The sequence below is a fragment of the Mustela putorius genome, unplaced genomic scaffold (assembly GCF_011764305.1).
Source record: "Mustela putorius furo isolate JIRA1106 unplaced genomic scaffold, ASM1176430v1.1 tig00000585_pilon_pilon_pilon, whole genome shotgun sequence".
Lineage (NCBI taxonomy): Eukaryota > Metazoa > Chordata > Mammalia > Carnivora > Mustelidae > Mustela > Mustela putorius.
This window is the reverse complement of record NW_025421424.1, coordinates 1,528,106-1,554,859: the sequence shown is the minus strand read 5'-3', so window position 1 is coordinate 1,554,859 and position 26,754 is coordinate 1,528,106. Positions and strand designations below refer to the sequence as shown.

Here is a 26,754-nt window from a genome sequence, read left to right as displayed (position 1 = left end):
GCAGTTTTGGGGAATGGAAGTGGGAGAACTACCTTGCATCAAAGTTACAACAATGCCTCAGGAATATAAATATGAGTGCAACACTTGTGCTCATTTTTTAAATCTAAGACCTAGGCTTTATGGGGTTAGGGTACAACATGGCTTTGGGCCATGAGCAAGAGAGAATTCTCAGGATTATAGCCTCTAGTAGCAAGATCACATTGTCAAAAGATATTTTTCAAAAAGATTTTATTTATTTATTTTAGAGAGAGCGTGCACAAGCAGGGGCCAGGACAGAGGGAAAGGAAAGAATTTCAAGACAACTCCAACTAAGCACTTGGAGCCTATGCAGAGGTCCATTGCACAACCCTGAGATAATGACCTGAGCTAAAATGAAGAGTCAGCTGCTTAACTAACTGAGCCACTCATTCACCCTTGTCAAAAGATATTTTAATGTACCCTGAGTCTTGAGAAACATTTGCTTCGTGGTTGTTATGGAGATGTCCTTTTCCTTCTGTGGAAATATGTCACACAACTTAAATTCCAGAATTGGCAAACTCAAAAGCCTTCTGTGATTAGCTGTGTGGATTCCACAACAATATACTTTTAGATGAAAGAAAAGAGTGTGAAATTGCATATTGTTAATTTAATGGCAAGGTATGACAGTCAAAATATATCCAAACAAAAAGGAGAGAACACAGCCCTATAATCCAAAGGACCTGTGGGCAAATTTTGACTTGTGGTCAGTTTACAATCTTTGTACTTTGTCCTCAGAGATTTATTTGATATTTTTCCAGTATTATGCCCTTAGTATTAAAGAGTAGTGGCAACTTTCTAAACTGACTTGGCAAGAGTCCTGTAAACCAGACTGACTTGTTGATACACTTCAAAGTTCACTCTCTATAGCACATTTCCCCCGAATTTCTAAGTTTTAGATTTATTATGTTATTTGATGTAAAATATGTAAAATAATATCAAAAGCCAAAATGAAATTTTCTCCTTTCCTGAAGGAGAGAAAACTCTTCCTTCATCTCTGTAGAATGATCTTTCCATTTGAGGGCCCTGACCTCAGCCTAACCTGAGCCCAAAGGTCTAAGTCCATGTACCTAAGAAGAGGTTTGTACAAATTTTCATCCATGGTCACAGCTCTTATTCAGGCTCCATAACTGATTTACCGGATGCTGCCAGCTGGTATCCTGCTGTTACCCAACAGGGACATAATGGCCAACAAACAACTTGTTTGCTAACCCGGGCATGATCATGCTTGTTTTCGTAGGGTGGGCAGATAGTAAGACCCATTCCTAGGGTGATCTGGTTACCATTAATCTTACTAGTTGTTATTACCGGAGGATTTACCTTCTCTGTAGAGGAATAAAACAAATAATTAATATGAAACCATTGGTCATAACCTTAGCAATGAATTATAAAGGAGTTGGTGTTAGATTTTATTTTGGCAATTAGCAGTTACTTCCTAGAAAACACTGTAGCCTAAGTCTTCCCATCTAGGAAATGTCTTCTCTGTGCTTCAGGTTTATAACAATCATGGCTCCTGGACTTTAGAATCGTTCTATGGGCACCTCATTCAAACATGCAGCAGTACTATTTATTGAGTGAATATAAGTGCCAGGCACTATTCTAGGTACGTATGCAACAATCCTTAAAGTGAAACCCTTATCTTCCCTTCCTCAAACTGACAGTTTTCTCCTATATTCTCTATCTCAGTGCTGGCATCAACATCCACCTCGTTATCCAAGGCAGAACCCCCTGGAGTCCATATCAACATTTTTTTCTTCCTCAGCTCTCTATCCAATCAGTGACCTAGTCCCCTCTAGTGTCCCCTCACCAATCTAATGAATCTATTATTCCTTTTCTAACCTTGCCTCAGTGTCTTTGCCCTGTGGTCTGTGAAAGGTCCCCCAATAATGGGTCCGTGATTAAAGGAGCGAGACTGATACAAAGCAAAGGTCAAGCAAAGCTTTATTTTGCCCCAAGCATCAAGAATCAAACCCACTGGCCAGGGCTGCACCTCTTACAGAGTGGGCAACCCCTCTCTGCTTTGCAGACTAGCTTTTAAGGGCAAAGGACATGTGGTTGGGCCTGGCCACGCACAGGTGGCCAATGAAATTGTAACACACAGAGAAAGCTGCATATTCATGCTAGGTCACACATAAGTGACCAGTTGAATTACAATTTACCCTAGTAGATATTTGAACTAGCCTATCCCCTTGGTCAGAATTGGCACCCAAATGGCGCCCAAAGGGCGGGGCCCATACTCCTTGGTAACTAGGGAGACAGTATGCAACCCCCCACTGATTGAATGTCTCCACGTGGCCTGACCCACCCTTGTCTTTGGGCTTTGTTACCTGGGACTGGTTTCCGGGACTTGTTTTTAAGTAAGTCCCCTGGGGGAAGGGGAGCAGGGGCAGTTTAAGTTTTACTGCATAAACAACAAAATGCCTGTTTAATCCAAGATGGAATCACTCTGGCTAAATAGGCCCTTACAGTCTGTCTTGAGCAATCGTCTTCCTGACTTCACATAGCTGGCTTCTCATCATTCAGATCTTAACTCAAATGTCATCTTCTTGATGACATGCTCTTCAATCCACCATATTCAGAGTTGCTTCCCAGCCCTATTTTAATCTCATTACCCTGTTTTACTATCTTGTTACCACCAATACTACCTAACTTATTTGTATCCTCCCCACCATTTTGTCTTTCTCCATCACTAGAATCTAAGCTTCATGAGTAAGGAGACTTTTTCTACCTTGTTTACCCCTGTTCTGGACACTGGGGATATGGCCAGTATAATCATTCTCTGTTGCTCTCATCTGGCAAAAGTCCAACCCTGGTAAACTCCAATTCTTTAAGTATTCCCTACCTGCACTCAACACACACCACACTGGCTGCTCTCATGACCATAAACCTTGCTGCTGCTGCTGCTTGGCAATGCTACCATATTTCTCTAGTCAATTCACTATTCCACACCCCAGACAACTATTTTTCACATTTCCCTCCTAAAACCTTCAAAATCCCCTTCCCCTTCCTCAAGCTCATCTGATGACCTTGCTTCTTCTTCTTTTTTTTTTTTTTTAAAGATTTTATTTATTTATTTGACAGAGCGAGATCACAGTAGGCAGAGAGGCAGGCAGGGAGAGAGAGAGAGGGAAGCAGGCTCCCTGCTGAGCAGAGAGCCGGATGCGGGACTCGATCCCAGGATCTTGAGATCATGACCTGAGCTGAAGGCAGCGGCTTAACCCACTGAGCCACCCAGGTGCCCCGATGACCTTGCTTTTACTTCACTTAAACAACAGAAACAATCAAGAGATCTTCCACATACTCTCACTACTAAATCTGCCGGTGTAGTATGCCTCTGCGTGTTCCAGGGCATGGACTCTCTGTGCTCTTAAGTCAGCCCATCCTTTCATTCAAGGACACCACTTGTGCAGGATCAGTTTTTCTCTCTACTGGACCATTCCCATCAGTAGTCAACATGCTCTAATATCACCCATCTGAAAACAAAACAAGACTTCCCTTGACCCCATGTTCCCCTTCAGTTACCACTCCCATTTTTGTTCCCTCTAACAGCAAAACTTTCCACTTTAATCAATGACTACCATATTGCCCAATCCAACGTTTCTTTCTCTATTCTATTTTATTCCACCTATCAGTTACATTTGACACAGACAAATGCAAACTCTCTTCTTCTTGCACACCATGCTCTTACTTCTACTGTATCACAGGCTGCTGTTCTTAGGCTCTTTTGCTGGTTCCTCCTCCTCTTCTCAGCTTCTAAATGTTAATTGTCTAAGGCTAAGTCGCTTTTTTTTATTTTTTATTTTTTTAGATTTTATTTATTTATTTGACAGACAGAGATCACAAGCAGGCAGAGAGGCAGGCAGAGAGGGAGGAGGAAGCAGGCTCCCCGCTGAGCAGAGAGCCCGATGTGGGGCTCGATCTCAGGACCCTGGGATCATGACCTGAGCCGAAGGCAGAGGCCTAACCCACTGAGCCACCCAGGCGCCCCCTAAGTCGCTTTTATAATTCCAGTCATCCCCCAGGAGATTCTATCTAGTAACAAGGCTTAAGGTCCATCTGAAAATTAATGTGGATAACTTCCACATTAATATATTCAGTTCTAACCCTCCTTTGAGCTCCAGGTTAATCAACCTGATTATTCAAAATCTCTGGTGGGATATCTAAGAAGAATTTCATGTTACTGTGTTCAAAAATGAATTCCTTTTTGATTTTTTAAAAAGATTTTATTTATTTGAGTGATAAGGTGGGGCAGTATAAGCAGGGAGGGAGAGGAGGAGAGGGACAAGCAGACTTCCCTGGGAGTGGGGAGCCCAACTCGGGGCTTGATCCCAGGACCCTGAGATCAAGACTTGAGCTGAAGTCAGGTGCTTAACTGAGTGAGCCACGCAGGTGCTCCATGAATTCCTTTTATAAGTTGAAATATAGTTGACATTAAAAATGAAAATTCTTGATGTTCCTCAGACCTCCTCATTCTCAGTCTTACCCCCTCCAAAAGTGGAAATTCTATTACCCCCTCCAAAAGGGGAAACTATCATTTGCTCAGGTCACATCCCTGAAATCATCCTTTATTCCTTGACTTTTCTCAGATGTTCAATCCATGTACCTTATAGACTCTACCTTTTCGATACATGTAGTATCTGACCACTACTTACCATTCCACTGCCGCCATGCTAGCCCAACTATTATCTCTTGCCCAGACTCCTGCAGTGGTCTAACTGGTCACCCTACTTCCACTCTATCCCCTTCCATAGACTCCTTTAATACACCATCTGGAGTAAAATTTTATCTGTCACCTTTTATATGTGTTATGTCACCAGCAGCTGACTTGGGGGTTTTTCAGCTATCTTTCCTACCTGTTTTTTTGATGTCAGACTCAATCTACCAAGAGAAATTTAGCTTAAAGCTAGGACTCTATCTCTGGTATTATGCTAAAACAAATGTACCTTAAGTTAAAAATAATCAAGTCTCTTTTGTTTGAGTGGCAGGTGATTGATCTTACTGCTTTAGTGGATAAACCTACCTACAGAACCTGGAGGAGAGGAAAAAAAATTCAAACCCAGAGATCAGGATGCATAATCACTCATGAGCAACCCCAAGAAGCCCTACAGAGAAGCCAGGAAAGGATACAAATCCCATTTATGGTGTTGACAAAGCATCAAGTAGGGAATCAGTATAGCCCCATTATGTGACTGTTTCTCTTTCACCTTAACATTGATAACTACCTGATTTTTATTTGCTTATTGCCTGTCTCCTCCTTTTAAATATATACTTAATTTAAAATATAACTCTTAATTTATACTTAATTTAATTATATACTTAATTAAAATATAACTCTTAATAACACTTAATTTAAAATATGAAATATAAGTGTGTTTTACTTAAATGTTTTTGCAAATGAGACTAGTGGCCTCTGTTTCCAGTGCCAAGAGTGCCTGACATATGGGAGGTGCTCAAAACAGTGCTTTGGGTTTTTATGAATAAATCAACCCAAAGACATCTCTTTTGTAGCTCAGAACTAATTTCTTCTTTTATTTTAAGGGTAGATGGACTGGGGTCAGGGGTGGCATGCAACTTTAATCTGAGTTTACTGAAGATAGAAGCGCCCAGGTTTACCCAAATGGTACTAGTATTCTGATGACATTACCCAGAGAATAATACGGTTCCTCTTATAGCTTTCCTCATCTAACGTGGGAACAATCCTAATATCTATTTATAAGGTTACTGTGAGGGTTAAACGAGAAAAAACAAAACAAAACTTGTAAAACACTCAGGACAGCACCTCTCACTGGATCATTAACTGCAGTTATTGCAGTTATTGAATAACTGCAGTTATTTGGTTATTCTAATTTATATCAGTGACACACTACTAATTATAAATTACTACGTCATAAATCCACTCAAAGCTGATGTTGTCATTGACCCCTAATCTAACACTTTGCTTCAATTTGTTCCCCATAATTCACTTGAGAAATTCCTTTTGGTAATGACAATTTTCATGATTTTAATTTCGTATCATTCAGAAGTTCCTGACTTTGGTCTACGGCCAACAGGGAGTAAGTAAGAGGATTTTAGGGTCCAATGTATCACTGGTGCAAAAGGACCCGAGCACACCAGGCTTTTACATTCTTGCTGTGAATCGCTGGAGGATTTTCATGATTTTAATTTCCTATCATTCAGAAGTTTCTGACTTTGGTCTACGGCCAACAGGGAGTAAGTAAGAGGATTTTAGGGTTCAATGTATCACCGGTGCAAAAGGACCCGAGCACACCAGGCTTTTACATTCTTGCTGTGCATCGCTGGAGGACAGGGACCAACCACGTCTTACTGAATTCCATAACCTCAGAGACCCGCATAGTATGTATGCCCCTGGCGCATAGTCAGTGTTGCTAATAAGTGAATGGTGAGCATAGTGCGACCTCCCGACAAGCCGACGCCGAGAGCCGGCTGAGCACAACCGGAAAGAACGAAAATGAGACCCTGCAGGCTAACTCGCAGGTCGCCGGCGCCCAGACGTCGGCGCAGGACGCGTCCTCTGGCGGCGGCTGCGCGCTGGGTCCGGCCGGGGTGCGTCGGGAGGGAAGCGCGCGGGCGCCGCGGGGCGGAGCTTCTCGGGGCGCATGGAGAGTTCGGGCGCCGCGACGTGTGGGAGCCACATGCCCGGTTTCCTACGTGCTCTGAAGACCCGGAGCCGAGGCGAGGTGGCGCGGGCACTAGTGCAGGAGCAGGACCTAAGGCAATGGGGCCTGACAGGTCAGTGGCCCTGGCCCTGCTTCTTCCGGGGTCTTTGCACTTCTCGGGACTCGCTTCTGGCGGGCCAGAGGATCCCGCTCTAGGAACGGGCCTTCGGCGCTGCGGCTGGCGCGTCCTGTGGGTGGTTGTTGTTCTTACCTGCGGGCCCCAGGGCCTTTCCTTCCCGCCCCTGCGGTGGGGTCGGGCACAGAGGGCCCGGGTGTGGGGCCAGGCAGCCATAGCCCCCGCCGGCGCAGCGCGGGGTTGGCGGGCGTGGAAAGAACGAGATTCCGGGCGGGGAAGCGACACCCGTTCGCAGCCTGGCAAGCTAGCCTCAGGGCGGAGGGACTCCGAGACTCGTGTCCCGAAGGTAAGACGCAGAGGAGGTCCTAGCGCCCCAAGAATGTGAGTTTAAAGTTTCTCTTCGGTCAGTTTGGAGGCCTGAGCCCGGGGAGTTCATGAGTTGCTCCTGTAAAACTCTCAGAACCCTTCCGCTTGCTTCACCTATCTTCCTCATTTACCGTGCACGTGCAGTTCTTTGATAATTTCCCATTGGTTAATTCTTCCACAATGCTCTATTTTAAAACACGCCGGTAAGCAAAGTTTATCAGTCCTTACGCACTTACGTGTTTTCCCAGTCCTTTCCTAGAATCTCTGAAGCTCGAAGCTTTACAGACAGCGAAGTGACACCTTGTCCTGTGGATGGAAAAACTCAGGCCCTCTTTTTTTATTTCCTCGCCTGACTACGCTTGATTCACCAGCTGTCCTCTCCAGTCCTGTTTTTTGAATTATAAAATGGGGAATGCAGTGCATGCTTTAACTGCATGATAGAAACTTGGGTCCATAATAATCAGTGGTGTAGACTTTAATTCATTATTTATTAAATGCTACCGAGAGCCACATACTTTCAGTTGTTAGGTACAGAGGTGCGCAAAACGAAATCAGGCCCTGCCTTACCAGAGTTCCTACGGCGGGGACTGTTACTGCTTCCAGAAGTATAAACTAATACTTATTGAACTGTTGTTTCATGCTAAATGCCAAGGAAGTGAGATTTTGTTGATTCCCAGAATGAAACAAAAGATGTATTTCTGTATCCAGTTTAGAAGAGGAATGAAGGTGAGTGGTTAGGATACAGACAGGAATGAGAAAGACCTCTCCTTTGCTGTGTCTCTGAGGCTATGTGAATGAATGTGTCTGTGTCTTTAGGGAGTGTGTATCCAGCCTAAATAGAAGCTTATGGACTGGTGTTTGTGTGGGTATCGTAACATATTTTTGTATGCCTTATTCTTTAAATGTGTTTTTAGGTGTGATGCTTTGAGAATTATTTGCGGGAGAAGGCTAGAGGAGTGCGCTCATTGATAGACTGCAGATAATAAATATATCTAGAGAGCTATCATCTGGATGTGTGTTATTTTAGTAAAAGCGAGAAGAGAGAAGAGATGCACCTTTGCTTGGGTGAATTAATTAATGAAGAAGGAAGTAGACAATGTGGAAACTTAGTGATGGGAACAATAAATTGTAGTGGAAGGAAAGAAAAAAATAGAAAACAGGTATACACAAAAGAATAACCATTGGCTGTTATAGCCTGAAATTCCCATTTCTATTTACTAGAATTTATATTTTGTAAAATGATTTTTTGAGAGTTGGTTAAAAATCCTTACTGATTTTTTCCTTATTACAGAAGTAGTACATGTTCTCTGTAAAACATTTAGAGTAATATATTTTGCATAAAGAAAGAATTTAATTGCCATCTTTGTCTTACTGTTTATATGTTCTTATTTATCGTGCCATCCTTGATCTGTGTGTGTCTGTATAATTTCTTTTTTTCCTTCTCTGAGATGGGTTGTGGAGGGAGGGAGAGGAGCAAAAATGGGGTTTCATATGCATACTTTTTGGAATCAGTTTTGCCTTCTATCATCATTTAGTCTTTTTAGTTATTTATTCTAAAAGATCATATTTAGTGGGTACAGATTTTTCAATGAATGGATGTGCCATAGTTTAACCAGCCAAATATGTGGGTATTTGGGTTCTTACTTTTTTTGTGGTTATAAATAATACTAATAAATGTCCTTGTAACCAAATATTTATTTATTTATTTATTTATTTTTTTTTTTTTTTAAAGATTTTTATTTATTTATTTGATGGCGAGAGATCACAAGTAGGCAGAGAGGCAGGCAGAGAGAGAGGGGGAAGCAGGTTCCCTGCTGAGCAGAGAGCCCGATGTGGGGCTCGATCCCAGGACCCCGGGACCATGACCTGAGCCGAAGGCAGAGGCCTAACCCACTGAGCCGCCCAGGCGCCCCACCAAATATTTATTATATCCATAAATTTTTAATTCTTCCAAGGCCGCGTTTCTATGCCAAAAAGTATGTGACATTTTTGCCGATTTTTCCACATTGTCATCAACGCTGGTATTTTCTGATGTGAGTAGTTATGATGAGCACTATGAATTGTGTAAAACTGATGAAGCACAAACCTGTACCCCTGAAACAAATAATACAGTTTATGTTAATTTAAAAAAATAATAAAAAGGGGGCGCCTGGGTGGCTCACTTGGTTAAGCGACTGCCTTTGGCTCAGGTCATGATCCTGGAGTGCCGGGATCGAGTCCCGCATCGGGCTCCCTGCTTGGCGGGGAGTCTGCTTCTCCCTCTGACCTTCCCCCTTCTCATACTCTCTTTCTCTCAAATAAATAAATAAAATCTTTAAAATAAATAAATAAATAAAAAGGAAAAAAGTTCTTTTGTTATTTAATATTAGTTTCCTAGTATTGATGAACTAGTATTGATGGGTGTAGGAGATTTGAAAGGGGGAAATGTGGGAGAAGCCACAGTCTGGGAGGGATTTGGGTTTTCTGCATTTCTCTTGGAGACTAGTCCTAACTTCAGGGAGGTTAAGTGGATACTGAACATCCATTTTACTGGCAAGGACTGTAGCTGAGGTGGGAAGGATCCTGGAGCTGACAGTTGGACTAATGGTCTTGTGAGATAAGGAAAATACATAGTGGCTCTGCCCCCTGGTTCCCAGAATAGGGTTCCTGAAACCCTTGTAAAGTCCAGGGTGGCAGTAGTATCTTCTGTTCTAATGAGGTGATGCTGGGTATGTTCCTAGATGGCTTTTGGGTGGGGGCTGATCACAAGAAAGGACAAGCCATAATTAGAAGCTTAGAATTTTCAGCTCCATTCCCCGTTCTATTGAGATGGGAAGGGGCTGAAGTTAATGATTGATGGTGGCTACGTGATGAGGCTGCCATTAAAAATCTGAGAAGTACAGGGTTTGGAGAGGATAGAATGGGATTGTTTTCTTAATATCTCTAGTAGCTTGTTGTAAGTGTATAGAATTGCAACAGACTTCTGTGTATTGATTTTATATCCTGCAACTTTACTGAATTAGTTTATGCTAATAGTTTTTTTGATGGCATCTTTAGGGCTCTCTTTATATAAATCTTCTGCAAATAGTGACAGTTTTATTTCTTCCTTCCTTTCTGAATTAGATGCCCTTTTTTTTTTCTTTCCTAATTGCTGTGGTTAGGACTTCCAATATTATGTTGAATAAAAGTGACAAAAATGGGAATTTTTTTTTTTTTAAAGATTTTATTTATTTATTTGACAGAAAGAGATCACAAGCAGGCAGAGAGGCAGGCAGAGAGAGAGGAGGAAGCAGGCTCCCCGCTGAGCAGAGAGCCCGATGCGGGCCTGGATCCCAGGACCCTGAGATCATGACCTGAGCCGAAGGCAGCGGCTTAACCCACTGAGCCACCCAGGCGCCCCAAAAATGGGAATCTTTGTCTTGTTCCTGATCTTAGAGGAAAAGCTGAAAGCTTTTCACCATTGAATATGATTTTTGCTGTGGGCTTGTCTTCTATGGCCTTTATTATACTGAGGTGCATTCCCTCTATACCCACTTTGTGTAGAATTTTTATTATAAATGGGTGTTGATTTTTGTTAAATGCTTTTTTGGCATCAATGAGATCACATGATTTTTATCTTTCATTTTCTTAATGTGGTATATCAAATTGATTGATTTGTGAATGTTTATCCTTTTATCCCTGGAATAAATCCTACTTGATCGTGATGTGTGATCCTTTTAATGTATTTTTGAATTCAGTTTTCTTTTTTGTTGTTGTTTTGTTTTAAAGATTTTATTTATTTATTTGATGGAGAGAGACACAGCAAGAGAGGGAACACAAGCAGGGGGAGTGGGAGAGGGAGAAGCAGGCTTCCTGCTAAGCAGGGAGTCAGATGCAGGGCTTAATCCCAGGATCTTGGGATCATGACCTCAGCCGAAGACAGACACTTAATGACTTGATCCACCCAGGTACCCCTTGAATTCAGTTTTTAAATACTTTGTGGAGGTTTTACATCTACGTTCTTCAGGGACATTGACCTATAATTTTCTTGTGGTGTCCTTGTCTGGTTTTGGTATCAGGGTATTATTGAAGTTGGAAGTGTTACCCCCTCCCCCCCTTTTTTTAAGAAGACTGAAAAGAATTGGTATTAATTTTTCTTTGAATGTTTAGTAGAATTTATCAGTGAAGTCATCTGGTTCTGGACTTCTGTTTTTTGGGAGTTTTTTTTTTTTTTTAAAGATTTTATTTATTTATTTGACAGATCACAGGTAGGCAGAGAGGCAGGCAGAGAGAGAGGGGGAAGCAGGTTCCCCACCGAGCAGAGAGCCCAATGTGGGGCTTGATCCCAGGACCGCAAGACCATGACCTGAGCCGAAGGGAGAGGCCCAACCCACTGAGCCACCCAGACGCCCCTGGGAGGTTTTGATTACTGATTCAATCTCTTTACTAGTAATTGGTCTGTTCAGAATTTCTATTTCTTCAAGAGTCAGCCTTGGAGGGTTGTATATTTCTAAAAATATATTGATTTATTTTAGGTTGTTCAGTTTATTGGTATATAATTGTTCATAGTCGTCTCTTATGGTATATAATTGTTCATAGTCTCTTATGCTCATTTGTATTTCTGTCGTGTTAGTTAACAACATTTCCTCTCTCATTTTTTTAAAACGTTTTATTCATTTGAGAGAGGGAGTGAGTAAGGAGAGGGTCAGAAGGAGAGAGAGAGAATCTCAAGCATGGAGTTGGATATGGGGCTTGATCCCATGACCCTGAGATCATGACCTGATTTGAAACCAAGAGTTGGACGCTTAACCAACTGAGCCACCCAGGTGCCCCTTGTCTTTCATTTCTGATTGTGTTTATTTGAATCCCTTTTTTTCTTGGTGGATCTAGCTAAAGGGTTGCCTGTTTTTATCTCTTCAAAGAACCATCTCTTGGTTTCACTGATCTTTTCTATTGTCGTCCTAGTTTCTTTTTCATTTATTTCTGCTCTGGTCTTTGTTATTTCATTCCATCTACTAACATGGTCTTTATTTGTTCTTCTTTTTCTAGTTCCTTTTAGTGTAAAGTTAGGTTGTTAATGCGAGATTTTTCTTGTTACTTGAGGTAAGCATTTAAATCTCGGTGAGCTTCCCTTATTAGAACTGCTTTCGCCACATCCCGTAAGTTTTGATATGTGTATTTACATTTTCATTTGTCTCAGGTGTTTTTTAATTTTGCTTTTGATTTTTTCACTGACTCATTATTTGTTCAGTAGCATGTTGCTTAATCATATATGAGAATTTTCCAGTTTTCTTTTTGTAATTGATTTCTGGTTTCACACCATTGTCATCAGAAAATATGCTTGATATGATTCATTCTTAATTTAAGGCTTGTTTTGTGGCCTAACATATGATTGATCCTGGAGAATGTTCCATGTGCACTTGAGACGTTGTGCCTTCTGGTGCCTTTGGATGGAATGTTCTATATGCATCTAAGTCCATCTGGTCTAATGTCTCATTTAAGACTGATGTTTTCTTACTGATTTTTTTGTCTGGATGATCTAACCATTAGTGTAAATTGGGGTATTGGAATCTCTTACTATTATTTTATCTCTGTCTCTTACTAGTATTGTACTTCTTACTATTGTATATTCTCCTTTTAGGACTGTTAACATTTGCTTTATATATTTAGGTTTTCCTATTTTGGGTGCATAAATATTTACAAATGGTATATCCTCTTGTTTAACCCCTTTACTATTATATAATGTGCTTCTTTATCTCTTATTACAGTCTTTGTTTCAAAGTATTTTGTCTGATACAAGTATTGCTACCCCCAATTTCTTTTGGTTTCCATTTGCATGGTATATACTTTTCCATCCTTTTACTTTAAATCCTTATGTCTGATGTGAGTTGCTTGTAGGCAGCCTGTAGGTGGGTCTTGTTTTTTGTTTTTTTTTTTAAGATTTTATTTATTTATTTGACAGAGATAGAGATCACAAGTAGGCAAAGAGGCAGACAGAGAGAGAGGGGAAGCAGGCTCCCTGCTGAGCAGAGAGCCCGATGCGGGGCTCGATCTCAGGACCTAGCACCATGACCTGAGCCGAAGGCAGAGGCTTTAACCCACTGAGCCACCCAGGCGCCCCGTTTTTTTTTTCTTTTTTTAAATCCACTTAGCCCCTTTCTCTTTTGACTAGAGAATTTAGTCCATGAACATCTCACGGGATTATTAGAGTATGTGCTTATTATTGCCATTTTGTTAATTCTTTTCTGGTGGTTTTGCAGTAATTTTGTTCCTTTGTCTCTTGCTTTCTTCCTTTGTGGGCTGATGATTTTCTATAGCAGTATGCTGGGGTTCCTTTCTTACTATCTTTTATGTATCAACTATAGGTTTTTGCTTTGTGGTTACCATGAGGTTTACATATAACAACTTAACATCTGTAGCTCTTTTAAGTTGATAATAACTTAATTTTGAACTAATTGTAAAGCTTTACATTTTTACTCTTCCCCAGCACATTTTATGTTTTTGATATCACATTTTACAGCTTTTAATCTTTTGCTTACCTTATTTAATTATTATAGTTACGGTTATTTTTGCTACTTTTGTCTTTTAACCTTCATACTAGTTTTAAAAGTGATTAATCCATTCCATTTAGTATATATTTACCTTTACTGGTAAGAGTTCTACTTTTTGTTATTACTAATGCCTTTCTTTCATTCCGAAGAGATTCCTTTCTTATAAGGCTGGTTTAGAGGTGATGAATCCTTCAGATTTTGCTTATTGGGAAAACTGTATTTTCTTCAGTTTTGAATGATAACATTGCTGGGTAGAGTACTCTTGGTTGGAAATCTTTTTCTTTCAGTACTTTGAATATATTGTGCCACTTTTCTGGCCTGCGAAGTTTCTGCTGATAAATCTGCCAGTTGTCTTATAGGAGGTCCCATATACATATCAAGTTGTATTTCTCTTATTGCCTTTAGTATTTTCTGTCTGTCTTTAACTTTTTTTTAAAATGATTTTTATTAACATATAATGTATTATTTGCCCCAGGGGTACAGGTCTGTGAATTGTCAGCACTCACCATATCACATACCCCTGCCAACGTCCATAACCCAGCCACCTTCTCCATGCCTCCTCTCCCCCGCAGCAACCCTCAGTTTGTTTTGTGAGATTAAGAGTCTCGTACGGTTTATCTCTCTCCCGATCCCATCGTTTCATTTTTTCATTTTTTCCTTCCCTACCCCGCAGACCCCCCACTCTGCCACTCAATTTCCTCATATCAGGGAGATCATAGGATAATTGTCTTTCTCTGAATGACTTATTTTGCTCAATATAATACCCCCTAGTACCATCCATGTTGTTGCAAATGACAAGATTTCATTTCTTTTGATGGCTGCATAGTATTCCATTGTATATATATACCACATCTTCTTTATCCATTCATCTATTGATGGACATCTAGTTTCTTTCCATAGTTTGGCTATTGTGGACATTGCTGGTATAAACATTTGGGTGCACATGCCCCTTTGGATCACTACATTTGTATCTTTAGGGTAAATACCCAGTAGTGTGATTGCTGGGTCGTGGGGTAGCTCTATGCTGTTTTCCAGAGTGGCTGCACCAGCTTGCATTCCCACCAACAGTGTAGTAGGGTTTCCCTTTCTCTACGTCCTCTCCAACATCTGTTGTCTCCTGACTGGTTAATTTTAGCCATTTTGACTGGTGTGAGGTGGTAGGTACCTCATTATGGTTTTGATTTGTATTTCCCTGATACTGAGTGATGTTGAGCACTTTTTCTTGTGTCTGTTGGCCATCTGGATGTCTTCTTTGCAGAAATGTCTGTTCATATCTTCTGCCTATTGCTTGATTGGATTATTTGTTTTTTGGATGTTGAGTTTGGTAAGTTCTTTATAGATTTTGGATACTAGCCCTTTATCTGGTCCATCATTTGCAAATATCTTCTCCCATTCTGTCAGTTGTCTTTTGGTTTTGTTGACTGTTACTATATTTGTCAACAAAATGTATTTGTTGACAAATATATTTGTTGTTGTTTGTTTGTTGACTTGCTGTGCAAAAGCTTTTGATCTTGATGAAGTCCCAGTAGTTCGTTTTTGCCCTTGTTTTCCTTTCCTTTGGCAGTGTTTTGAGGAAGAAGTTGCTGTGGCTGAGGTCGAAGAGGTTGCTGCCTGTGTTCTTCTCAAGAATTTTGATGGATTCCTGTCTCACATTGAGGTCTTTCATCCATTTTAAGTCTATTTTTGTGTGTAGTGTAAGGAAATTGTCCAGTTTCATTCTTCTGCATGTGGCTGTCCCATTTTCCCAACACTATTTGTTGAAGATACTGTCTTTTTTCCATTGGGAATTCTTTCCCACTTTGTTGAAGGTAGTTGACCATAGAGTTGAGGGTCCATTTCTGGGCTCTCTATTCTGTTCCATTGATCTATATGTCTGTTTTTGTGCCAGTACTATACTGTCTTGTTAGTTACAGCTTTGTAATAGAGCTTGAAGTCTGGAATTTTGATGCTACCAACTTCGGCTTTCTTTTTCAACATTGCTCTGGATATTTGGGGTCTTTTCTGGTTCCATATAAATTTTAGGATTATTTGTTCCATTTCTTTGAAAAAAAAATTGATGGTATTTTGATAGGGATTGCATTAAATGTGTAGATTGCTTTAGGTAGCATAGACATTTTCACAATATTTGTTCTTCCAATCCATGAGCATGGAACTTTTTCCATTTCTTTGTGTCTTCCTCAATTTCTTTCATGAGTACTTTATCGTTTTCTGAGTACAGATTCTTTGTCCCTTTGGTTAGGTTTATCCCTAGGTATCTTACGGTTTTGGGTGCAATTGTATATGGAATTGACTTCCATATGTGTTTGGAATGGTTTGAAAACTACCTAACTGACCCCTGGGACCTGATTTCATTTCATTCTGCTACTCTTCTGCCATCTTGCCTCTCACCCTGTCTTTAACTTTTGCCATTTATATTATAATTTACTTGTGGGTCTGTTTGAATTCATCTTACTTGGAACTCTTTGGACTTACTGGATATGATTTTTTTTTTCTTTCCCTTTCCTAGGTTATAGGCATTTTCAGCCATTTCTTTTTTTTAAAATTTTAAAAAAATTTTATTTAAATCCAGTTAATTAATATATAGTGTATTATTAGTTTCAGAGATATAATTGAGTGGTTCTTCAGTCTTATATAACACTGAGTGCTCATTATATTACATGTCCTCCTTAATGCCAGTCACCCAGTTACCCATCGCCCCCCACTAAACCTCCCCCTCCAGCAACCCTCAGTTTGTATCCTATGGTTAAGAGTCTCTTATGATTTGTCTTCTCTCTGGTGTTGTCTTTTTTTTATTTTTCCCTCCCTCCCCCTATGTTCTGATTAGTTTTTAAAAACTTCACATATTAGTGAAACCATACAATAATTGTTTTTCTCAGGTTGACTTATTTCACTTAGTATAATGCCCTCTAGCTCCTTCATGTTATTACAAATGGCAACGTTTCATTCTTTTTAATGGCTGAGTAGTATTCCAATGTATGTATATATACCACATCTTCTTTATCCATTTATCTGTCAATGGACATCTGGGCTCTTTCCATAGTTTGACTATTGTGGACATTGCTGCTATATACATTGGGGTGCAGGTGGATCACTATATTTGCATCTTTGGGGTAAATACCTAGTAGTGCAGTTGCTGGGTTGTAGGGTAGCTCTAGTTTTAACTTTTTGAGGAAGCTCTTTTCCAGAGTGGCTGCACCAGCTTGCATTCCTACCAGCAGTGTAAGAGGAATTCCCCTTTTCTGTATCCTCATCAACATTTGTTGTTTCCTGACTTGTTTATTTTAGCCATTCTGACTGCTGTGAAGTGAAATCTCATGCTTTTGATTTGTATTTCCCTGATGCTGAGTGATGTTGAACATTTTTTCATGGGTCTTTTGGCAATACCTTCTTTGAAGAAGTGTCTTCTCATGTCTTCTGCCTTTTTTTTTTTTTTTTTAAAGATTTATTTATTTATTTGACAGAGGTCACAAGTAGGCAGAAAGGCAGGCAGAGAGAGAGGAGGAAGCAGGCTCCCTGCTGAGCAGAGACCCTATGTGGGACTTGATCCCAGGATCAAGCTGTCCTGGGATCATGACCAGAACTGAAGGCAGAGGCTTTAACCCACTGAGCCACCCAGGTGCCCCATGTCTTCTGCCGTTTTTTGACTGGTTTGTTTGTTTTTTGGGTGTTGAGTTTGGTAAGTTCTTCATAGGTTTTGGATACTACCCCTCAATCTGATGAGACATTTACAAGTATCTTCTCCCATTTTGTCGGTTGTCTTTTGGTTTTGTTGACCGTTTCCTTGACAGTGCAAAAAGCTTTTTATCTTGGTGAAATTCCAGTAGTTCACTTTTGCCTTTGTTTCTCTTGCCCTTGGAGATATGTCTAGCAAGAATTTGCTGTACCTGAGGTAAAAAGGTTGCTGCCTGTGTTCTCTTCTAGGATATTGATGGTTTTCTACCTCACATTTAGGTCTTTCATCCATTTTTAATTTATTTTTATATATAGTGTAAGAAAATGGTCCAGTTTCATTCTTCTGCATGTGGCTGTCCAATTTTTTCAACACCATTTGTTGAAGAGATTGTCTTTATTCCATCAGATGTGCTTTCTTGTTTTGTCAAAGATTAGTTGGCCATACAGTTAAGGGTCCATTTCTGGGTTTTCTCTTCTGTTCCATTGATCTATGGGTCTGTTTTTATGCCAGTACCATACTGTCTTGATGATGACAGCTTCGTAATAGAGCTTGAAGTCTGGCTTTGTGATGCCACAAGCTTTGGTTTTCTTTTAGGGCCTTTTCTGGTTCCATACATATTTTAGGATTATATGTTCCAGCTCTGAAAAATGTTGATGGTGTTTTGATAGGGATTACGTTGAATATATAGAGTGTTCTAGGTAGCACAGACATTTTAACAATATTTCTTCTTCCAATCCATGAGCATGAAATATTTTTCCATTTCTTTGTGTCTTCCTCAATTTCTTTCATGAATGTATTATAGTTTTCAGAGTATAAGTCCTTTATTTCTTTGGTTAGGTTTATTCCTTGGTATCTTACAGTTGGGGATGTAATTGTAAGTGGGATCAACTCCTTAATTTCTCTTTCTTCTGTCTCGTTGTTAGTATATAGAAATGCTGTTGATTTCTATACACTGATTTTTCCTTCCTGCCACTTTGCTGAATTTCTGTATGAGTCCTAGCGATTTTGGGGTAGAGTCTTTTGAGCTTTCCACATAGTGAATTATGTCATCTCCAGAGAGTGATACTACTTCTTTGCCAGTATGGACGCCTTCTATTTCTTTTTGTTGTCTGATTGCTGGGTAGGATTTCTAGTACTCTGTTGAACAACAATGATGAGAGTGGACATCCCTGCCTTGTTCCTGACCTTGAGGGAAAAGCTCTGTTTTTCCCCACTGAGAATGGTATTCGTTGTGTGCTGCTGCCCCTCGGAACAATTTGTTACTTAAACTGTAACCCCTGGAGGATTTTACTAGTTGCCAAGCACATTTAGATATGGCCTTAAGAAATACATATACTGACAACAGGTCTTTGGGGAGAAGGACGATGTACGACCGTGAAGCTGGGCAGCCGGGAACGCCCCGCCTGCCCAATGCGGAACGCTGCCTGCTTCAGGGAAGCCGAGCACCCAGGAACGCTTGGTCAGCTCAGGGTGGAACGAAAACCGCCTGCTTCGCTTTTTCCTTGTCGCTTCTTTCTCTTCCCAGAAGTGCTCGTTGTTAGTTAGATGAGTCCTTTGAATGTGCTTGGTCAACTATAAACCTGACCCTCCTCCTTGCTGGCCTGCAAGACGTGACTAACATGTGACCTTCATCCATCCTTCTGTTGGCTATTGTTTTCTAATAAAAGTGAGACTGTGGAGTTGCTCGCGGCAGCAGTCCTTTTCGACTTCGAGTTGTCCCCTGCTTCCAGTCTTTTGCAGCTGACTTGTTTGTGCGTAATTCTTCTCTTGTCGCCGACTTGAAGCGGCAGTTGTGGGCTTTCTTATGTGCCTTTCATGATATTAAGGTATGTTCCTTCTGTCCCTACACTGAGAAGAGTTTTAATCAAGAAAGGATGCTGTGCTTTGTCAAATGGCTTTTCTACATCTATTGAGAGGATCCAGTGGTTCTTTTAATGTAGTATATAACATTGATTTGTGGATGTTGAATCATCCTTGCATCCCAGGAATAAATCCCACTTGGTTGTGGTGAATAATCCTTTTAATGTAGTGTTGGATCCTGTTGGCTAGTATCTTGGTGAGAATTTTTTCATCCATGTTCTTCAGGGATATTAGTCTGTAATTCTCCTTTTTTGGTGGACTCTTTGGTACAGGGATCAACATAATGCTGGCCTCAGAGAATGAGTTTAGAAGTTTTCCATTTCTTTTTTTTTTTTTTTTTTAAGATCTTATTTATTTATTTGACAGAGAGAGAGAGAGATCACAAGTAGGCAGAGCAGCAGGCAGAGAGAGAGGGGGAAGCAGGCTTTCTGCTGAGCAGAGAGCCGGATGTGGGACTCCATCCCAGGACCCTGAGACCATGACCTGAGCCGAAGGCAGATGCTTAACCCACTGAGCCATCCAGGCACCCCCATTTCAGTTTTTTTGAAATAGCTTCAGAAGAATAGATATGAATTCTTCTTTAAATGTTTGGTAGAGGGTGCCTTTTTTTCTTTTCTCTTGATAAGTCTGGCCAAGAGTTTCTCAATCTTTTAATTCTTTCACAGAGCCAGCTCCTAGTTTCATTGATTTGTTCTACTCTTCTTCTAGTTTCTATTTCATTGATTTCTCCTCTAATCTTTATTTCTCTTCTGGTGGTTTTGGGCTTTATTTGGTGTTCTTTCTGCAGCTCCTTTAGGTTCAGTTGTGTATTTGAGACCTTTCTTGTTTCTTGAGATAGCTTTGTATTGCTATAAGCTTTCCTCTTAAGACTGCCTTTGGTGCATCCCAAAGGTTTTGAACAGTTGTGTTTTCATTTTCATTTGTTTTCCAGGAATTTTTAAAATTCTTCTTTAATTTCCTGATTGACCCATTCATTCTTTAGTGGGATGCTTTTTAGCCTCCATGTATTTGTGTTCCTTCCAAATTTCCTCCTGTGATTAAGTCCAAGTTTTAAAGCACTGTGATCTGAAAATATTCATGGAATGATCTCAGTCTTTTGGTACTAATTGAGCTCTGATTTTGAACCAGCATGTGACCTATTCTAGAGAATGTTCCATGTACACTCAAGAAGAATGTGTATTTTGTTGCTGTAGTATGGAATGCTCTGTATATCCCTGTGTTGTCCATCTGTTCCAGTGTGTCATTGAAAGCTCTTGTTTCCTTGTTGATCTTCTGCTTAGGTAATGTGTCCATTCCTCTGAGTGGGGTGTTAAATTTCCCTGCTATTACTCTATTATTATAAATGTGTCTTTCTGTTTTGTTATTAATTGTTCCCATGTTAGGGGCATAAATATTTACACTTACTAAATTTCTTTGTTGGATAGACCCTTTACCTATTATATGGTGTCCTCCTTCATCTCTTATTACAGTGTTTGGTTTAAAATCTAATTTATCTGATACAAAGATTGCTATCCCAGCTTTCTTTTGATGATAAATGGTTCACCCCCCCACTTTCAATCTGGAAGTGTTTTTGGGTCTAAAATGAGTCTATTGTAAATAGCATATTGATGGTTCTTGCTTTTTTATCCGATCTTAAATCCTCTGTCTTTTGATTAGAGCATTTATCACATTTACATTCAGAGTAATTATTGAAAAGGTATAAATTTTGTGCCATTGTATTATCTGCAATGTCAGTGGTTTTGCATATGGTCTCTGTTCCTTTTTGGTCCATGTTACTTTTGAGCTGTCTCTTCACTTACAGGATCCCCTTAATATTTCTTGCAGGGCTGGTTTAGTGATCACAAATTCTTTTAGTTTCTGTTTGTCTGGAAACTCTTTAGCTCTTCTTTTCTGAATGACATCCTTGCTAGATAAAGTATTCTTGGTGGCATATTTTTCTCATATAGCACTCTGAATATATCATGGTAGTCCTTTCTGGCCTGCCAGGTGTCTATGGATAGGTGTGGTGCCAGCTTTATGTTTCTATCCTTATAGGTTAAGGTCCTCTAGTCTGGAGCTGCTTTCAGGATTTCCTTTGTCTCTGAAATTTGCAAGCTTCACTATTTATGTCAAGGTGTGCTGCCCTTTTTTAAAATTGGTTTTGGGGGAGTGGTTCTCTGTGCCTTCTGAATTTGAATGCCTGTTTCCTTCCCCATATTGGAGCAAGGTCTCAGCTATAATTTGTTCCAGTATACCTTCTGCCCCCTCTTCTTCTTTTGGGACCTCAATTATTCTAATAATATTTTGCTCTCTAGTATCATTTATTTCTCAAATTCTCCCTTCGTGGTCCAGTAGTTGTTTATCTTTTTCTCCATTTCTTTATTCTGCATCATTTCCTTTTTTTTTAATTAGTGATTTTACTTATTTATTAGAGAGGGAGAGAGTGCACGTGCATGTGTGCACAAGCAGGGGGGTGGTGGCAGGCAGTGGGAGAGGGAGAGGCATTCTCCCTGCTGAGCAGGGAGCCTTATGCAGTGTTTGATCCTGGGACTCTGGGATCATGACCTGGGCTGAAGGCAGACATTAACCAAGTGAGCCACGACACCCCTTTTCTCCATTTTGTCTTCTGTATCACTGATTATCTTTTCTGCCTCATTTATCTTAGCAGTTAGGGCCTCTGTTTTTTTTTTTTTTTAAAGATTTTATCTATTTATTTGACAGAGATCACAAGTAGATGGAGAGGCAGGCAGAGAGAGAGAGAGAGAGAGAGAGAACCAGCCTCCCTGCTGAGCAGAGAGCCCGATGTGGGACTCGATCCCAGGACCCTGAGATCATGACCTGAGCCGAAGGCAGCGGCTTAACCCACTGAGCCACCCAGGCGCCCCAGGGCCTCTGTTTTTTATTGTATCTCAGTAATAGCCTTTTTGTTTTTGACCTAATTATGTTTTAGTTCTTTTATTTCTCCAGAGAGGATTTCTGTAGTGTTTTCTCTGCTTTTATCAAGCTCAGGTAGTATCTTAGTTCTGACATCTTATTATGTTCATATTGATTATGTCCCTAGCAGTGGGTACTTTATCATGTGCTTTTTTTTTTTAGGTGAGTTCTTCTGTCTTGTCATTCTGTCCAGAAAAGTATAAATTAATGAGAACGAGATGCAAAAATAACAACAGTGGCTCCTGAAAATACACATTAACAAATCAGAAACCATCAGAAACCAAAAAAAGAAAAAAACAAGTAAAAAGAGAAAGAACATAAACAGATGACTAGAACAGAGCAATATACCAGATCCTTGGTGTATTTTGGTTTGTTAGAAGAAACTAAAGAAAAAAACTCTCACAGAAAAGCAGTTAGTCACTCCTGTCTCCCTGGTTTCTGTCTGCACTCTATGTTCACCTAGCTATGACCAAACATTTTTATCTCAGGCACACAACCCTGTTTCGAGTCTACAACCTTTATAGACTCCTGCAGTGCTCACCCTTCCTGCTTCTGGGAGGGAGAGGGTGAAGGCTCTTGCTGTGGTTTTGCCACTTACTGGGCCTCTGCTCAGAGAGCAGTCACCCAGTCGTGTTATGGTTTGTGGTTTATGGCAACACTGAGCGGAAAGCCCAATCTTGGTCTCCCTGTTTGTGGACAGCTTACTTGCTCTGATGCTTGGGAACTCTGCGCTCTCAGGAACCCCTCTTCTTTCTGTGATCCCTGGGATCCTGAGACTATGCTGTCCCATCTAGGATTCTGCCCTGCTTAGCTACATGAGCGACTTTCCTATAGGCACATCCCCCACTGGAGCAGACTTCTGAAGTTCTTCGAATTTTGTGCTCTGCTGCTGTATCACTTTCTGGTAGTGGCTTATGGAGGCTACCCCCTGGGGGAGTTGTTTTCTGATATAAGTCCTTTTATATTTACTTTTTCATATCTTCTACCTTACAAAAAGTGGTGGTTTTTCTATTTGTAGAACTGCAGCAATTCTTTTCTTAGATTTCTGATTGAGTTTGCAGATTGTCAGAATGATTTGATCGCTATCTAGCCAAATTCCGTGGACCAGACAAAACTAGGGTCCCCTACTTCTCTTCCATCTTCCTTGAGAAACCGCCATTATTTCTTCAAATAAGTGTTCTCCCCCCTTTCTCTGACTTCTCCTTCTGCGACTCCTATAATGTGAATGTTAGTGTGCTTGATGTTGTCCCAGAGGTCCCTTTAAGCTATCTCCGTTTTTAAAAAAGTCTTTGTTTTTTGTGCTGCTCTGTTTAGGTGAGTTCTCTGTCATCGGGTTCACAGATCTTTTCTTTTGTTTCATCTAGTCTGCTGTTGAATTTTTCTGTTGTTGGTTTTTTGGTTTTGTTTTGTTTGTTTGTTTGTTTTTCAGTTCAGTTACTGTATTCTTTGGTTCTTTGAATTCTGTGTGGAACTTGTATTTTCAGTCTCTTTTTGAAGTTTTCATGTAGTTCATTCATTCTTCTCCCAAATTTAGATGAGCTTCTTTATGACTGTTACTTTGTACTCTTCATCAGGTAAATCATTTAACTCAATTTCTTTGAAGTTTTTTCCTAAGGGTTTATCTGTTCTTTTGCTTAGAACATATCCATTTGTTCCCTTGTACTTATTTCGGATTCTCAGCATAAGATGAAACAGACACTTCTCCTAGTCTTGAAGGGATGGTTTTTTTTTTTTTTTTTAAAGATTTTATTTATTTATTTGATAGAAATCACAAGTAGATGGAGAGGCAGGCAGAGAGAGAGAGAGGGAAGCAGGCTCCCTGCTGAGCAGAGAGCCTGATGCGGGACTCGATCCCAGGACTCTGAGATCATGACCTGAGCCGAAGGCAGCGGCTTAACCCACTGAGCCACCCAGGCGCCCCGAAGGGATGGTTTTTGGTAGGACATAAAGTAGGTGAGAAAACTTCCATTTAACCCTGTTAAGCTGTTGGTTGTCCTTCAGATGTTTGTGATTTTCCAGAGAGCCTATTTTATTTTATTTTTATTTATTTATTTTTTAAGATTTTGTTTATTTATTTGACAGAGAGAGTGAGCCCGCAAAGTAGGCAGAGAGGCAGACAGAGGGAGAGAGAAAAGCAGGTTTCCTGCTGAGGAGCGAGCCCAATACAAGGCTTGACCCTGGGATCATAACCTGAGCCAAAGGCAGACTGAGCCACCCAGGCGCCCCAGCCTATTTTACTTTCAGTAGTTCCCAGTAGTTGAGGATGTGCCAAGACCAGTCAAGTTCACAAAGGAGAGGATTTCAATCAGCAGTTCCATTCAGACTGATTAGAAGCCAGACCCTCAGAAGCTTTTAAAGGATACAAATATATACAGTCCTGGGGTACCTGAGTGGCTCATTCAGTTAAGCATCTGACTTCAGCTCAGGTCATGATCTCAGAGTCCTGGGGTCGAGCACCATGACAGGCTCTGCGCTCAGTGGGGAGTCTGGTTGTCCCTCTGCTCCTCCTCCTGCTTGTGTGAGTATGTGGGCGCATGTGCTCTCTCTTTCTTTCAAACAAATAAAATCTTTTAAAAAAGAATGCAAATATATACAGTCCTGTTGGACTGCAAGCAGAAGCCCCACTGCCCTCAGAGGCAGGTAAGGTGTCCTTGGGGCAGCAGTGACAAAACTGGGGCTACAGACAAGTCTATAAGCACTTTTCTGGGGGATTCTGGTGGGCTGTAGCAAGTAGGCAGAGTGAGAGTGCAATGATGGCACCCTCCAGCCTATGTTCCCTGAGAGTACTTTTGTAGCCTCTAGATCCTGCCAAAGGTGAAGTCTGCCCCAAGGCTGAAGTTCTAGGGTTAGCAAGTAGGAATTTGTTTCAGCTTGCTGTCCGTTAGTGCTTTGGGGGTGGCAGCATGCCATTGTTACAGTCCCAATGGCCCAGGAACTCAAGCCCCTCCAGCCACCAGAGCCAGGCAATCACAGGAAATCCCTTGAATGGCAGTCATAAAAATCAGGGCCCAGACTTAAAAACTGGACACCAGACATGTGTAAGAGCTCCCCTGGAGCGATGCTGGCACTATGGAGTGTGGCAGAGGGAGAGTGTGAACATAGTGTTGCCTTCCTAAGTCTCAGGAAAAGTTTACAGTCAGCCTTAGATGTGTGTCTGTTTAGAAGCTACCCTTCAGTCTACAGAAATGATAAGCTAATCTGCCTTTTTCCTAAAACATTGAGTGCTTGGGCCTGTTGCCTCTTGCTATCCCCTGGGGGTGATGGCTGTTTAAGAACTCTTTTTTCATTGGTTAGAGTCTTGTAAATCCGTGACTTTAAGCCAGGCTGGCCACTCAGCCAGGCAACACAGAGGTGTGTCTGAGCAGCAGCTGCAAAATCAGGCCTCACCAGAAAAGGATATAATCTTCTTTCTGGAAGATTCTGGTGAATTGGAGTGAGGCTGAAGGAAACCACCACTTTCTGTTCCCTGAGAGCAACCTGTAAGCCCCTATAAGTGTGCCATACTAGAAGCCCATCACTCAGGCCAACGCTGACAGACAAATAGGTCTTTCACAGAAACACACCCCCACTTCTTTCACAGAAAAAGTGGGGGTGTGTTTTTATCTGTTATCTGTTTAGTGTCTTGGGGGTGGTAGTCTTCTAAGAACAGAATCTCCACTTGTTACTGTCCGGTGGGACCCAGGAACAAAGCCCTTCTAGCCTCCAGAGCCAGTCACTCAGGGAGCATCCTCTAGGTAGCAGTTGTAGAAACAAGGTCACCAAAGATAAAAACTGGGGCACCAAATGTGTGTAGAAGCTCCCCTCTGGGAGATACTGGTGTTCTGGAATATGCAGAGGGATAATGTAAAGATGGCACCATTGAAGAAAGAAAAAAAAAAGAAGAGGAGAAAAAGAAAAAAAGGGGGGGGGTATGGAACCTGCCTGCTTTAGCAGGGCAGAGAGAGTGAGCAAGAAGATGGCACCTACAAGCCTCCATCCTTGGAGTACCCAGCAGACCCCTGACCCTCAAACGCGCACTACATTAGGAAGTAAGTCTTTTTTACATAAAGTCTGAGCACTTTTTAGAGGGCTGCTTTTGGGCTGGGCCGTAGGGTGGTTAAGTCTTCGTGCAGGTTTTTTTAGAGTTGTTCCTCAGTTTACCACAGCCTTGTAGGTCTTGTGGATGCCATTACCTGTTGGTCTTCAAAGCCAGATGTTTGGGGGGCTCCTCTCAGGTGCTGGTCTTTTTTTTTTTTTTTTAAAGATTTATTTATCTATTAGAGAGTGCAAGCTCGTGAGTGGATGTTGGGGGGTGGGCAGAGGGAGAAGGAGAGAAGCAGACTTCCCGCTGAACAGGGAGCTCAGTGTAGGGCTGGATCTCATGACTCTACATCATAGTCCGAGTTGAAATTAAGAGTTGACCACTTAGCTGATTGAGACACCCAGGCACTCCACTCTCAGGTGCTGGTCTTAAGAGTTAGGTGCCCAGTGTGGGGTACGAACCCTTCACTCTCTTGTGATTGTAGGTCATATCATTGGGGGTGGGGATTATGGCAAGATTGTGTCTCGGCCTTCCCTGTCCTCTGCAGTGTTGTTTCCCTCTCTTTTGCCTAAGGTGAGGAGGTTGCTCTGCCAGTTTTTAAAGGTTTTTTTCTCCCTCCATCACCCACCCCAGTTTTTAAGTTT

At 41.1% G+C, this 26,754-nt stretch overlaps 1 protein-coding gene across 3 annotated transcripts in view; it reads left to right on the top strand.

Moving 5' to 3' along the window:
* CHD1L (chromodomain helicase DNA binding protein 1 like) overlaps positions 1 to 26,754 on the top strand; it is a 140,399-nt gene that overhangs the window by 64,573 nt on the left and 49,072 nt on the right. The window contains exon 1 of one of the 3 annotated variants that reach the window (XM_004779599.3): positions 6,599 to 6,765. The exons of 1 other annotated variant lie outside the window; for it this stretch is intronic. In XM_004779599.3, the coding sequence (XP_004779656.1) occupies positions 6,633 to 6,765 (133 nt within the window). In that variant the 5' untranslated portion in view covers positions 6,599 to 6,632. Of the gene's footprint in view, positions 1 to 6,598; positions 6,766 to 6,824; positions 7,115 to 26,754 lie in introns of those variants that run through there. One more of the 3 variants, XM_045081822.1, reaches the window with a different exon arrangement.